At 37.0% G+C, this 15,604-nt stretch overlaps 1 protein-coding gene and 1 pseudogene across 1 annotated transcript; both read right to left on the minus strand.

Moving 5' to 3' along the window:
- Positions 1–5,703: 5,703 nt before the first annotated feature.
- Positions 5,704–11,522, minus strand: LOC109243312 (annotated as a pseudogene).
- A 1,622-nt stretch (positions 11,523–13,144) lies between these two features.
- Positions 13,145–15,556, minus strand: LOC109243318 (deacetoxyvindoline 4-hydroxylase-like). Its single transcript, XM_019410225.1, has 3 exons — positions 14,717–15,556; positions 13,641–13,962; positions 13,145–13,552 (listed from the first exon to the last, which is right to left on the minus strand). The coding sequence occupies exons 1-3, from the start codon at positions 15,253–15,255 to the stop codon at positions 13,307–13,309; spliced, it is 1,107 nt and encodes a 368-aa protein (XP_019265770.1). The 5' UTR covers positions 15,256–15,556; the 3' UTR covers positions 13,145–13,306.
- Between the last annotated feature and the right edge of the window lie 48 nt (positions 15,557–15,604).

The following is a 15,604-nucleotide window of genomic DNA, read 5'->3' on the forward strand; positions in this document are numbered from 1 at the left end:
ATTTGTTTTGCTGCAGATTTTTATTTCGACTAGCCAACATTCAAATTACGTTTTTCGATTCTTTAACCGTTGGATCGGGCTGAAATTTTGAGTGAGTGTTCGTTACATCGTTGCCTTGAATCGGAACGGTGGAGATTAGATTTGGAGGTTCGTAGCATCTGATTTCGAGCCTCAAACAACAGCTTCATTTTTGTGGATTATACTCTTTCTTCAATTGATTAGTTGTTGTTCTTGTTACTATTGTTGTTCCGTGTTTGGAACTTATTATGTAGCTAATTTGGAGAACTTTTGTAACTCTCTTATTGTTATAGTAGAATTTTTTTGGATCTTTGTAATCCCGTGGTTTTTACCTTCGATTTGAAGGGTTTTCCACGTTAAAATTTGGTGTTCTTTATCTTCTTTATTTTCGAGTTTGCCTCTTCCTCGACATAACAATGGTATCAGAGCCTTGGTTATTTATCCGAGTTTTTATGGAATGGAGGCGAATATGAGCAAGATGGTATGTTTAAATGGGAGAAATTATAATATTTGGAGAAGCAAGATGAAAGACTTGTTGTTCGTGAAGAAGATGCATCTACCCATTTTTTCAGCTCATAAACCCGAGAGTATATCCGATGAAGATTGGGATTTCGAGCACCAACAAGTATGTGGATATATACGACAATGGGTTGAAGATAATGTTCGCAACCATATTGTAAATGAGATACATGCGAGATAATTGTGGGAAAAGCTAGAGATTCTTTATGCTTCAAAAATCGAGAACAATAAATTATTTCTGCTAAAGAAATTGATGAACTTTAAATACAAGGAAGGAAACCCTATCCTTGATCACATAAATGATTTTCAGGGCATCCTTGATCAGCTATCTGGAATGGGAGTTAATTTTGATGATGAGATACAAGGACTTTGGCTTCTTAATACTTTGCCATACTCTTGGGAAACTCTTCGTATTTCTTTGACAAATTCAGCTCCTGGAGGTAAGGTGACCATAGAATATGCCAAGAGTGGTGTGTTGAACGAGGAAGTAAGGAGAAAAATCTCAGGATTCGTCCTCACAAGCATATATCTTGGTTACAGAAAATTGGGGGAGAGATAGAACCAGAGGCTCAAGGAATAAAGGTAAAAGTAGAAGTAAGTCAAGATCCAAATACTATAATATTACATGCAGCCACTGTGGCAAGAAATGACACATCAAAAGGTTTTGCCGCAAGTTAATCAAGACACTAGAGAAGGAAATAAAGCTGAAAATAACGAGAACAATGTTGTTGCTATTGTTCGAGATGACCTTCTTTTTGCTTATGATGAAAACGTCATCAATTTGGTATCCCATGAGACGAGCTGGATAGTAGATTCTGGAGCTACCTCACATGTCACACCAAGAAAATATTTTTTTCTCATCTTGTACTCATGTTGATTCTGGAGTGTTAAAGATAGGCAATGCCAGTGAAGTTAAGGTGTTTGGTGTTGGCACAACTTGTTTGAAAACTAATAATGGTTCAACGTTAGTTCTTCAAGATGTCAAGCATGCTCCGGACTTTCTTTTCAATCTGATCTCCGCAGGAAAATTAGACGATGAAGGTTACCATAATGCTCTATTTAATGGCCAATGGAAGCTCACCAAGGGCTCGAGGAGTCAAGTCTGGTCAATTATATATGACACAAGGCTCTATTCTTAATGATTCCATAAATCTGGTGGAAAGTGATACTTTATCAGAATTGTGGCACCGAAGACTAAGTTATATGAGCGAGAGAGGGATTACGTGTTTAGATAATAAAAGTTTGCTTTCTGGAGTGAAACAAGCAAAGCTGAAAAGGTGTATCCATTATTTATCTGGCAAACAGAAAAGGGTTTCCTTTTATAGTCATCTTCCCTTAAGAAAGCCCGATTTATTGGAGCTAGTACACTCTGATTTATGTGGTCCTTTTAAAGTAAATTCAAAAGGTGGTGCACTTTACTTTGTGACCTTCATTGATGATCATTCTCGTAAGCTCTGGGTGTATCCTTTGAAATCTAAAGATCAAGCACTTAGCGTGTTTAAGGAATTTCAGGACTTAGCCGAGAGACAGACAGGGAAGAAATTAAAATATATTTGCACTGACAATGGTGGTGAATATTGTGGTCCATTTGATAACTATTGCAAGGAAAAAGGAATTCATCATAAGAAAACTCCGCCCAAGACACCTCAATTGAATGGTTTGGCAGAGAGGATGAATAGAACTCTAGTTGAGAGAGTTAGATGCTTACTTTCAAAGGCTAAACTTCCAAATACATTTTGGGCGGAAGCACTTAACACTGTTGCCTATGTTATCAATTTGTCTCCTACAGTTGCTTTGGATGGTGATGTCCCAGACAGAGTTTGATTTGCCAAAGATGTTTTTTATGATCACCTGAGAGTTTTTGGGTGTAAAGCTTGTGTTCATGTTCCTAAAGATGAGAGATCGAAACTGGATGTCAAAACTAAGCAGTGCATCTTTATCGGTTATGGTCAAGATGAGTTTGGGTATCATTTTTATGATCCAGTTGACAATAAAATTATTAGAAGTTGTGATGCAATATTCTTTGAAGACCAAACTATTGAATATATTGACAAAGCTGAGAAGATAGATTCTCAAAGTAATGAAAGCTTAGTTGATATTGATCCAGTTTCAATTGCTTAGGCACCTATTGCACATGAAGGAACCCAAGAAAATGATGGACATAGTGATCAAGATCAAAATGATCATCATGGTGTAGATGTTATGGATGATCCAGTTGATGAAGTTGTGGTTGATTTGCAACCAATTCCTGCATAGGTAACTATTTAGAATGCTTCCGAAACCTCTCTTAGATTATCTACAAGGGAGAAGCAAAAATTCATGCGCTATCCTCCTGAAGAGTATGTACTTTTGACTGACATGGAAGAACCTGAGAATTATGATGAAGCCATGCAAGATACTCACAAAGATCAGTGGATCGAAGCGATGGAATATGAGATGAAGTCATTCCATGAGAATGACACATATGAGTTAGTGAAATTATTGAAAGGTAAGAGAGCTTTATCTAACAAATGGATATTCAGAATAAAGCAAAATAACCATACCTCTGCGCCTAGATACAAGGCGAGGTTAGTTGTTAAAGGTTTTGGCCAGAAGAAGGGAGTTGACTTTGATGAAATTTTCTCCCCTGTCGTGAAGATGTCTTCTATTCGTGTGGTTCTAGGCTTAGCTGCAAGTATAGATTTAGAGGTTGAGCAGATGGATGTCAAGACTACTTTTCTTCATGGTGATTTAGATGAGGAGATTTATATGAAGTAACCTGAAGGTTTTGTAACTAAGGGAAAAGAAAATTATGTCTGCAAATTGAAAAAGAGCCTATATGGATTGAAACAAGCTCCAAGGCAATGGTATTTGAAGTTTGAATTTGTCATAGAAGAATAAAGGTACAAGAAAACTTCTTCAGACCACTGTGTATTCTTCCAAAAGTTCTTTGATGATGATTTTATTATCTTATTGCTTTATGTGGATGACATGCTTATTGTTGGCAAGAATAAATCCAGAATTGCAGTCCTTAAGAAGCAGTTGAGAAATCGTTTGTGATGAAGGACTTGGGCCAGCAAAGAAAATCTTGGGCATTCAAATCCACCGACATAGAGATAGAAAGGAGTTATTTTTGTCCCAAAAGCAATACATTGAGAAGGTACTCAAGAGGTTCAATATGACAGATGCAAAAGTGGTTAGTACTCCCCTTGCTAAACACTTCAAATTGAGTATTAGTCAGAGTCCATCTACTGATGAAGAGAAAAAGGAGATGTCTCTTATTCCTTACTCTTCTGTCGTTGGTAGCTTGTATATACTATGGTTTGCACTAGACCAGATATTGCACATGCCGTTGGTACTGTTAGTAGATTCCTTTCTAATACTGGAAAAGAATATTGGAATGCAGTAAAATGGATATTAAGGTATTTGAAAGCTACTGCAGATTTGAAGTTGTGCTTTGGCAATGGCAAGCCTGAACTTGTTTGTTACATAGACTCTGATATAGGAGTCAATCTTGATAATTCAAGATCCACTTCCGGTTATTTGACCACTTTTGCAGGGGGGGCTATTTCTTAGCAATCTAGACTACAGAAGTGCATAGCTCTATCCAACATAGAAGTCGAATATATTGCTATCACAGAAGGTGCCAAAGAACTATTATGGATGGAGGAGTTTATTAATGATCTTGGCTTTAAGCAGCCAATATACATCTTATTTTGTGATAATCAGAGTACTATCTGTCTCACCAAGCACTCCACTTTTCATTCTAAGACCAAAAATATAAATAGAAAGTATTATTGGATAAGAATGGTCGTGGAAGAGAAATTATTTGAGGTTGAGAAGATACACACTGATGAAAATCCTTCGGATACGCTGACGAAGGCGATGGTTGCAGATAAACATGAATTTTGTAGAAAATTGGGAGGCATGAAGTCTGTCAATAGTTCCTCTACTTGAAGACACATTTGTCCCCTTGGCTGGAGGAGGAGTTTGTTGGGCACATGCCCATGTTGTCTAGCCAAATGCCTAATCCTATTCTCTTTTGGTTTCCATTCCTATTTGGAATTGGATTCGGTTTATTCCTATTTTGAGTGAGTTTTGGCTTTAAGAGAAAGCAACACTCATGATTTATAAATAGGACAACCTTGGAGAATTATTCTAAGTTCATCGATACAAGTCTTTGAAAGACTTAAGCACATAAGAGTGATTTTTGAGAGAGCTTTCGTCAAGAGAGAAGAGAGAAGAAAAATATTTATTTTATTGCAGATTTTTATTCTGACCAGCCAACATTCAAATCACGTTTTATGATTCGTTAACCGTTGGATCGGTCTGACATTTTGACTGAGTGTTTGTAACATCATGGTCTTGAATTCGGTAGAGATCAGATTTAGAGGCTCGTAGCATCTGATTTCGAGCCTCGAACAACAGCTTCGTTTTTGTGGATTATACTCTTTCTTCAATTGATTAGTTGTTGTTCTTGTTGCTATTGTTCCTCCGTCTTTGGAACTTGTTGTGTAGACAATTTGGAGAACTTTTGTAACCCTGTTATTGTTATAGTGGACCTCTTTTGGATCTTTGTGATCCCGTGGTTTTTACCTTCGATTTGAAGGGTTTTCCACGTTAAAATTTGGTGTTTTTTATCTTCTTTACTTGCGGGTTTGCCTCATCCTCGACATAACACCGGAGATGGTAGGAAGTACGCAGCCTTACCCCTATCCTGGAGGGCAGAGAGACTGTTTCCGATTAACCCTCGGCTAAAGAAAATGGAAGAAGCACTGATAGCAATTCATAGCAAGATAATATATTTAGAAAACTAAATTGAAGATAGCAATAAAGAATATGAAAGAAGTACCGATACCAAGTAATAGCAAGACAATATATTTAGAGAACTAAATCCGAGGGTCTGACTCCTACTTCAAGCTAGTTGTTCATCGGATCCATGTAACCATAGTCAACTGTTAGTAGAAATTTTGTGATCTTTAATGTGATTTTTTGTTCATCCTAAAGCGATCATTTGTTGTGAATTTTACTTCCCAATGAACAAGTTTTATCCAATCTGTTCACATGGTACACAAAATGCCGTCTTTTTTCGTTAACTCTTATTTTTTATCCAATCTCTCGCGACCAATGCAGTTAAACTTCGCGTTGAATAATGTTTCCATGCATTGAATAACCGACAATAGCTGGTGATACAGAACACTCAACATGGATTGTATATTGACAACTTCATAACAGAGAAATGAAGCAAAACATAGCTACAAGTTTACTTAGTAGTGCAAAGGACAATGCAAAAACACTCTTATTACTCATTGTTAGTAAAAGACTAATGGGCAGCCAATCACAAATTTTGACATTGTTCTGTATACTATAGAGATGTATAGTCATGTCGGTGAAGGGAGCCTTGTCGCAACTGGTAAAGTTGTTGTCATGTGACCAGGAGGTTACGGGTTCGAGCCATGGAAACAGCCTCTTGCAGAAATTCAGGGTAAGGCTGCGTGCAATAGACCCTTGTGATCCGGCCCTTTCCCGCGCATAGCGGGAACTTAATGCACTGGGCTGCCCTTTAATCATATTCGTTAGAGTCTGAATAGGTCAAGACCGGACGTATCGAGTGGTCTTGAGAAAAACTTAGTAATGTAATCTCCTACTGTAAATTCTTTATAAAGAGGGAGATTTTCTTCTGATATGAGTTCTTTGACTGGGCCATACATCTTTGGAGGCTCAAACACACCAGTGAAGAAGCATGCCACTGACATTCTTGGTCCTACCTTATTTGCTACAACTCTATGATTCACACTTATAAACTTGTCATTTGATAGTATCTGTTACAAAATCAGATTGAGATAAGTAATAAGTCGTAAATAAATGAGACAAAAAAATGTGTTTTGTTGCGAACCTGAAGAAGGTCACCAATATTAACAACCAAACCTCGTTCAATCGGCTCAACATCAACCCATTGGTTATTATGCATGACTTGAAAGCCACCACTTTGATCTTGAAGCAGAATGGTGAGGAAAGCAGGATCTGTAGGCTTGTCGGCGCCAAGAGTTAGCTCTGGCTGTGGGCATGCTGGGTAGTAAATTAGTAATGACATGCTAATGCTTGTCCATTGGCACATTCCAAAGTTTTGAAATAATCGGTTTTTAGTCCAAGAGCTTCTGATAGCAAGTCAAAAAGAGTTTCCCCTAGTTTTATGACATGATTTATGTACTCAAGGAATGTTTTCCTGGACATAAGAAAATAACAGAGATTACTAAATTAAAACATTTCAAGATTTTGACACCCGTAAATGAAATTATACCACTCATCTTTGTTGCTACATGAGGCAAAGTTGATCAAACTATATATCCCTATGAATAACTCAGCCTGGTGATTTTAGCTCATCTGTCCAAACAGTTGCTTTAAGTACTCGATGAAAATACAAGGCCGTGAATAATGTCACCTTATAATTAACCATCTCTACTCTACAATACTTGAAAAGCTCCACGAGCGGTGGCGCAGCCACCTTAATCTAATGGTAGTTAATTGGTACTCCTTTGCCGGAAATTACACTGTGTAGTTAGGTCAAAATTTTATGTTTATGTATATATACGATATGTTGAATCCTGTTAGTTTCTTTGTATGTTTATTTTCTTATATTTTGACACCCGTTAATGAAATTTCTGGCTCTGCTACTGTCTGAGGTGCACAGTAAAACTAAATTAAACTAAATTAGGAAAATCTGCAGAAGGATCTATGTTGGAAAAAAACAGCTAAATAAGGAAACATATCTGCTTCTCAGATAAGATTTTCTGCAAAGTTAAGAACATAAAAGAAAAAACTACAAATTGCTGATCTTACTAAAATTCAATAGTTCTAATCTTTCATAACCAATTTCATCTAGTAGAACAGGACTGATATAGAGTAGCAATTTATGGGCAGAGGATGGTCACCTGCAAACAACAACAACAACAACAACGACCCAGTGAAATCCCACTAGTGGGGTTTGGGGAGGGTAGTGTGTACGCAGACCTTACCTCTACCCCGAAGGAGTAGAGAGGCTGTTTCCGAAAGACCCTCGGCTCAAGAAGACAAAAAGACAAAGGAAGACAATATTAGTAATACCACAGAAATAATATATATATATATATATATATATATATATATATATATATATATATATATATATATATATATATATAAGTGAAAGATAGAAACAACATGAAAATAAAAGGATGATATAACGCAAAAGCAAAATAGTATCCCTGCCAAACTATTCTCACAAAGTTATGACATAAGGCAAAACTCAACTACCTCCTATCCTATAACCCTAATACTCGACCTCCACGAGTTCCTATCAAGTGCCATGTCCTCGGAAATCTAGAGCATCGCCATATCCTGCCTTATCACCTCCCCCAATACTTCTTGGGCCGCCCTCTACCTCTTCTCGAGCCCTCCACAACCAGTCGTTCGCACCTTCTTACCGAGGCATCTAGGCTTCTTCTCTGAACGTGCCCAAACCACCTGAGCCTTGCTTCCCGCATCTTGTCATCAATGGAAGTCACGCCCACCTTCTCCCTAATAACATCATTCCTGATCTTATCCATCCTACTATGCCCGCACATCCACCTTAACATACTCATTTTTGCTACCTTCATCTTCTGGATCTGTGATTTCTTAACCTGCCAACACTCAGCCCCATACATCATGGCCGGCCTGACCACCGCTTTATAGAACTTACCTTTGAGAATCAGTGGCACTCTTCTGTCACACAATACTCCGGATGCTAACCTCCACTTCATCCATCCTACCCCGATACGGTGTGTAACATCGTCATCGATCTCCCCTCCCCCCTGGATAACTGACCCAAGGTACTTGAAGCTATCTCTACTCGGGATGACCTGTGATTCCAGCCTCACATCCACGCCCACTTTACTCTGCTCAGCTCTGAACTTACACTCTAGGTATTCTGTCTTTGTCCTGCTAAGCTTGAAACCCTTAGATTCAAGAGTTTGTCTCCAAACCTCCAGCCTCTCGTTAACACCGGTTCGCGATTCATCAATCAGAACTATGTCATCGGCAAATAGCATGCACAAAGGCACATCCCCTTGAATGTGATGTGTTAACGCGTCCATCACCAGGGCGAATAGGAACGGACTGAGCGCAGAACCTTGGTGTAACCCTATAACAACCGGAAAATCCTCAGAGTCGCCTCCTACTGTCCTAACCCGAGTCTTTGCCCCATCATACATGTCCTTAATCGCCATAATGTAGGGAACCGACACGCCTTTCGCCTTCAAGCTTCTCCAGAGAACTTCTCTAGGAACCTTGTCATACGCTTTTTCTAGGTCAATAAACACCATGTGCAGATCTCTCTTTCTATCTCTGTACTGTTCAACCAACCTCCTAACAAGGTGTAAAGCTTCTGTAGTAGAACGACCCGGCATGAAACCAAATTGGTTGTCGGAGACGGACACCGCCACCCTCAACCTTGCTTCAACCACTCTCTCCCATACTTTCATAGTATGGCTCAGTAATTTGATACCCCTATAATTGTTACAATTCTGTATATCACCTTTGTTCTTATACAGTGGAACCATCGTACTCCACCTCCACTCATCCGGCAAACTGCTGGTATTTGTTCAGGTTCAATGTGACCAGAAACTAGCCTTGAAGAGTTTAACGTATCCCTCCAGTTCGCGGTCTTTGATTGATACAGATCAAAATTGCTCTCATATCTAACTCTTCTTGTTATACGATCACGCGAATAGTACTCTTTCTTTAACTCAACATCTTGTTCGTGAAAGTCGCGAATCCATCAATCATTCCTTCCAAAACACTTGAAGGAACTCCATGATTTATCAGTTGGAAAAATCCCCACTTTTCTGATGCTTCCCTTATTTCATCGACGATTTTCTTACGTCGATCTTCAACTTCTATGCCACTGAGATCTACCACTGGAATCTTTAGAGTTGACTTACACTGATTCAACTCTTCAACAAGTTCATCAGGTGGCCTAATGAACATTCTTGGAATTTGCACAATTCCAGCATCAACTAGTCCCTTAACACCAGCTTTTGTATCATCAAAAGCCTTTATCTCCTTAGATCTATCATAATTCATTTTTAGTTCAGCTTGAAATTCTTCAGTGCAAGACATATTTGTTCTTAGTTTAAAGAAAGCTAAACTTTTCTTAACAGATAAGTTAGTTAAGGTCAACAGGTTGCTCATAAATAATGAAATTCTCCTTTTGTGAAATATTGTACCCATTTTCCGAACAAGCTGAGACCGGCATTCGATCACTAAACATGACTGAGCGAACCATCTCTGCTTATCAAACCTATTATAACTCTAAACTTTACATGCAACAAAGTAATACTCTAACCAATTACTTTTGATTAATTCAAATATTTAAATAAATCAACTCCAAAGATTTATTCGTAGTAACTACTGAATTACTGCTAAGTTATTATAAAATAATATCTGAAAATCTCAACCCAATGACTATGTCTATGAAGCCTCTACTGATAACTGACACACTGCTCAGGATATGAGATTTCCTGGCCAGTTCTCTAAATAAACAAAGAAATAGCTAAATGAAAATGACTCTAAGAATACCCCACGAACAAAAGCGGAGCTCACCAATATCACTAGAAGGGAAGGAAGTCCCAACTCGGAGCCTGCTCGCCTGCAAATCCGGTTCCTACGTTGTACCGCAGACCAACGTAGGTTCCCAAAAGAGAACGTCAGTACCATCCATTGTACTCAGTGAGTCTCAACAACAGGGGGAGAAACTTTAATAACATATACATTACGAGCAAAGGTTCTAAATGCATGTAAAACATAAAACTTATAAGAAAAATTCTAAAATAATTGCATAATAGCAATTTATGAATATTCTAAAAGAAATTCTTTTCTTTTTCTTTCTTTAAAAAAAATACTTCACTTTATATTTTGGGAGTTCCAACTATCCTGACTTAATTCTGTCTCAGTCACCGTGTGATCGGCACGGGTTCGAACCCAACCTGATCGAATAGGCCCAATCCACGAGGTGCCACTCGCTTCATGGTTCTCAGCGCTCATGTATCATACCTTAGCATGGCTGAATAAATTCTCAGCAACGAGACCCTCGGCTGTGTGCTCCCTACTTTGGCACAAGTAGTTTCAGGAAGTCAACGCCTTGGTCAGGACCCTCGGCCTGGACGATGACCCCTTCTCAGAATAAATGATACTCCCCAAAAATCTTTTCTTTCTAAAACTTCTTCTTGTGACATTTCAAGTCTAAATCTTTTCTTTATAGAACATAATGTACATGCTCATATTGGTGTCCTTAAATGTAAAGCATGGCTAAGAATGAAATAAACATATAAACATATTTCTAAAGATTCTTTCTTCTTCATAATTTTCAACATGAAAATAGCATATAAGAATAACACAAAAATCTGAAAATTTAAGCACATATAGCATAATAGATCATCTAAACTTTTGCTAGAACAATTCTAAATTAATGGGTATTCACTCGCTCTAATTAAATAAAGATAAACTCTTTTAATCAATTCATCAAACACCTTGTACGCGTGCTTTTTGTGAATTAAACCACTTCAGTAAAGGGTTATATCAACTCACCTCAAAACTTCTCGAGCCAATACGTAGGCCCTAGTCCAATTGACACCAGTCAAACAATCGATTGTACAACAACGAGTGCATTTTAATTAATTTTAAAGTACTACACCTAAATATAAAATTTATTGTTGATATAGAGGAAGAAGTGACTTAACTATTCAATTCTTACATATTACTACTTTAGGATAATTGACAATAGGGAATTTTATATACCTGAATTCAAGAATAAGTGATTTGTAAAGAACCCTAGATTTTTCGTGCGTGACTTGTTCGCTGCTTCTGTTTCTTATTTCCCAGCGTATGCGTGAAGAGAACAGTGTTCTGTTCTCTTTAATCCTTAAAGACCCCTTTTTAATTCTTTTGCCTTAAAGGTTAAGGCTTAGTCACGTGCTTCCTTATTCTTTTTGTTTTCCCCCCTTTTTTTTTTTACTTAACTAATATCTTATTATACTTACTTTTAACCATTAATAATATTAAAATTATTAATATTTCTCTAATTGTATATCTAATTTTATATATATATATATATATATATATGTATGTATTTCACTATATGCAAAAATAAAAATAACAGTAATAATAATAAATTAGTTTTATAATCAGCCTATCTTGAAACTTTTATAACTTTGATGAGTGTTACAAATATTCTATCAATTTTCTAAGAAATCTTATGCTCCACGAAAGCAAGAAAAGAAGGAAATTACAATTTCACCAACCACTTTGGGCATAATCATCCAACTTCTTTCTTCAATCCAAATAAAGGATATCTTCTCTTCCCTGGAAAAAAAAAAAAAAACTTATTTCACAGGTCTTGCGCTAAGTTTGACTAATATAACTCAAGAGATAATATTAAAAAATTGAAAACATTAATAATATTATTTATCTCTTGTAAAACAAAAAGAACCAGGCATGCTAGGAGCAGGGGAGTTAGGTGGGCGGAAGGGGAGGTCAGCTGAAGCCCTTCACCCGAAAATTATATTGTGTACATAAGGTCAATTTTTTTTATGCTAATCCCCTTAGTCTTTTTTGCATGTTTACTTTTTCTATTTTTAAAATCCCCTTGGTTGAAAATTCTGTTTTCGCCACTGGTCAGAAGAGATACTGAATCTCATTCTCTTTTCCCTGGGAAAAACTTGTCTGATCGTGTAAGGCCTAGCTAGTCGATAACTGTTAGAAATCTTGTGATCTTTAACACGGGACAAAACCATTATATGTTCAAAGTTTTACTTCTTAAGAACAAGTTATACATGGACTATAAAGGTGGGGACATGCATCCCACATGACCTATCTACTCACATGCTGCAAAATATAATTCCCCCTTTTCTTGTGACCATCCAGTGGCGAAGCTAGGAATTTTCCCAAGGATATTAAAACTTGAAAGAAGTGAAAAAAATTCCCGACAAATGGTGTTAAATATGTGTTATAGACCTGTAAAACGTAATATTTTACCTATATACACAGTAGTTATGTGGCTTCGCTGCTGGGACCACCACAGTAAAATTCTGCGGTTACATCTTCAAAGTATTTAACTCTAATGAGGTTTAAAATATGACGATGTCCTAATCGGAAGTAGCTGGTAATACAGAATGTTCACACGAATAATATATATACACGCTCGTGCAAAACAGATTGAAAGGATCTAAAACATGTTTTATTTCTGATCTTTTAATGGTTGAAATAAAAGATGCTTGATCTTTTATTTTGAGGATTAAGGTTGTAGGTTAATAGTTAGTTGTGCGAGTTTCCGGACTTTTTTAGTGTTATTTGTGCTAGTCTCGTATTCTAATAATGCAGATTTCTATCACTATATGTTTTTCCTTTGGCCTTGTTTTCTTTTGTCTTGTTCTGGTTATTGTTTGTTGCTACTGCTCTTTTCTCATTTTTCCCCGTGCCGAGGATCTACTGGAAACGTCTCTACATTCACTGTAGGGGGTAAGGTTTACGTACTATCTACCCTCCCTAGACCTACTTGTGAGACTATACTGCGTTTGTTATTGTTGTTTAATGCTTGAAATAAGCAACAGCGTAATAAAAATGCTCACAGATAGATAATTTAGTAGTCTCTGGCAAAACATTATTGTACAGAAAACCACAAACTTGGACCTTGTTCTGCATAAAGGATTTTAGTTTTTCTGAAGGAATATAGTGATGTTCACTGCTGCTTGGCGACATGGCGCCAGGCCACTTCTCACAGTCTGAAAAGATCAAGACCAGACTTATCAAGTGGCCTGGAGAAAAACTCAGTGATGTAATCACTTACTAGAAATTCTTTATATACTGCGGGTTTTTCTTCTGATATGAGCTCTTTCATTGGACCATACATCTTTGGAGGTGTAAAAACACCAGTGAAGAAGCATGCCACTGAAATCCTTGGCCCTATCTGATTCGCTAAAACTCTATGGTTCACACTTACGAACTTGTCATTTGATAGAATCTGTAACAAAATCACATTGAGATAAGTGATGAGTAATTCGTAAAAGATGAGGATAAATGAGACGTAAAAGTTGTGTTTTGTTGCAAACCTGAAGAAAGTCACCAATATTAACAACCAAACCTTGTTTAATCGGCTCAACATCGACCCACTGGTTATTATGCACGACTTGGAGGCCACCGCTTTGATCTTGAACCAGAATGGTAAGGAAATCAGGATCTGTGTGCTTGTCGGTACCAATAGTTAGCTCTGGCTGTGGGCATGCCGGGTAGTAATGGCATACCAATGTTTGTCCTTTGGCACATTCCATGGCGTTGAAGTGGTCCGGTTTTAGACCAAGAGCTTCTGATAGTAATTCAAGAAGAGTTTCTCCTAGTTTTCTGACATGATTCATGAACTCAAGGAATGCTTCCCTAGACATTGGCAAAATATCAGAGATTACAAAGTTACAAATTTTGGTAAAGATTTAAGATATTCCTGTCTAATACATGTCAAACAATTGTACCCCTAAAACAGAAAATTTTCAGAGTACTGCTGAAGCAGAAACTCCTAGAAAACAAAAACTACAACTGCTCTTACTAAAATCAACAGTTCTGATCTTTACAGCCTGTTTGGATGGTTGTTACTTGTTGTATTGTATGGTATTGTTACTTTAAATACAATGTTTGTTTTGATTGTTACTTAAACTTTTTTTGTATCGTATCGTTAAATTCGTCATTACGTAACAACGAAAAAGTCACTTTATGGAACGACCGATTTGGTGTGGTCACGTCGTTTTCTTATTTTTTTCTCTCATCTTGTCCTTCCTTATTATTAAATAATCCTATTTAATCTTTTACCCTCCTTTTTATATAATAATTTTACCTTGTACCTTACCTTTTTTTTTTTTATAATATTACAAGTTTATTCTTCATATAATTGGTGCATGACATCATTAAATGACGACAAACAATACAATCTATCCAAATATTGTATACATCAAAACGATACAATACAATACAATACTATACGATACATAATAACCATTAGGGAAATTATAAACCAATTTCAAGGCAGTGATTTCTGATCAATCAACCTGAAGATTTAGTTCAAAAACTTCAACCATCATACCAAAGACTTCAATATCCTGCATACAACAAACAGGACAGATAAAGAACAGATAGTTACCTGCAAACTGCCGGTATTTCTTCAGGTTCAATATGACCAGTAACTATCATTGAAATATTCAATGTATCCCTCCAGTTTGCTGTCTTCGAATTGTATAAATGAAGATCAGTCTCATATCTAACTCTTCTTGTTGTTCGATCACGAGAATAACACTCTTTCTTTAATTCAACATCTTGTTCGTGAAAGTCACGAGTCCCATCGATCATTCCTTCCAAAACACTCGAGGGAACCCCATGATTTATCAGTTGGAAAAATCCCCACTTCTCTGACGCTTCTCTTATTTCATCAACAACTTTTTTACGTCGATCTTCAACTTCTATGCCACCGAGATCCACCACTGGAACTTTTAGAGTTGATTTGCACTGATTCAACTCCTCAGCAAGTTCATCACATGGCCTAATAAAAATTCTCGGAATTTCCAGAATTCCAGCATCGACTAGTCCTTTAACGCCAGCTTTTGTATCATCGAAAGCCTTTAACTCGTTCAATCGATCATAATCCATTATCAATTCAGCTTGAGACTCTTCAGTGCTGGACATATTTTGTTCTTAATTTCAAGTAGGCTAAGTTTCTTGAGCAAATAAGCTAGATAAAGTCAAACTAGTGCTCATAAATTCAATTGTACTTTCGTGAATCAACTTCAAAAGAGACATATATCTTTTTTAATTAGTCAATTTGAAGTAACAGTGGAGGGGTTTGAATCCTATCCAATAAGAGATCTCTCCATTTCCTCCAATTCTACTCCAAATGAGTTACACGTTAAATATTTAAATGTAGCAGATTCATCTAGTTAACCAATTGATATTAACTATGGTTACTATTTTCTCAACAACTGCTGCCCATCCTTGGGTGCAGAATCTCTCCTTAATGCTCTCAACCGCAATGTCT

Source organism: Nicotiana attenuata, unplaced genomic scaffold (genome assembly GCF_001879085.1).
Source record: "Nicotiana attenuata strain UT unplaced genomic scaffold, NIATTr2, whole genome shotgun sequence".
NCBI classification, from domain to species: Eukaryota; Viridiplantae; Streptophyta; class Magnoliopsida; order Solanales; family Solanaceae; genus Nicotiana; species Nicotiana attenuata.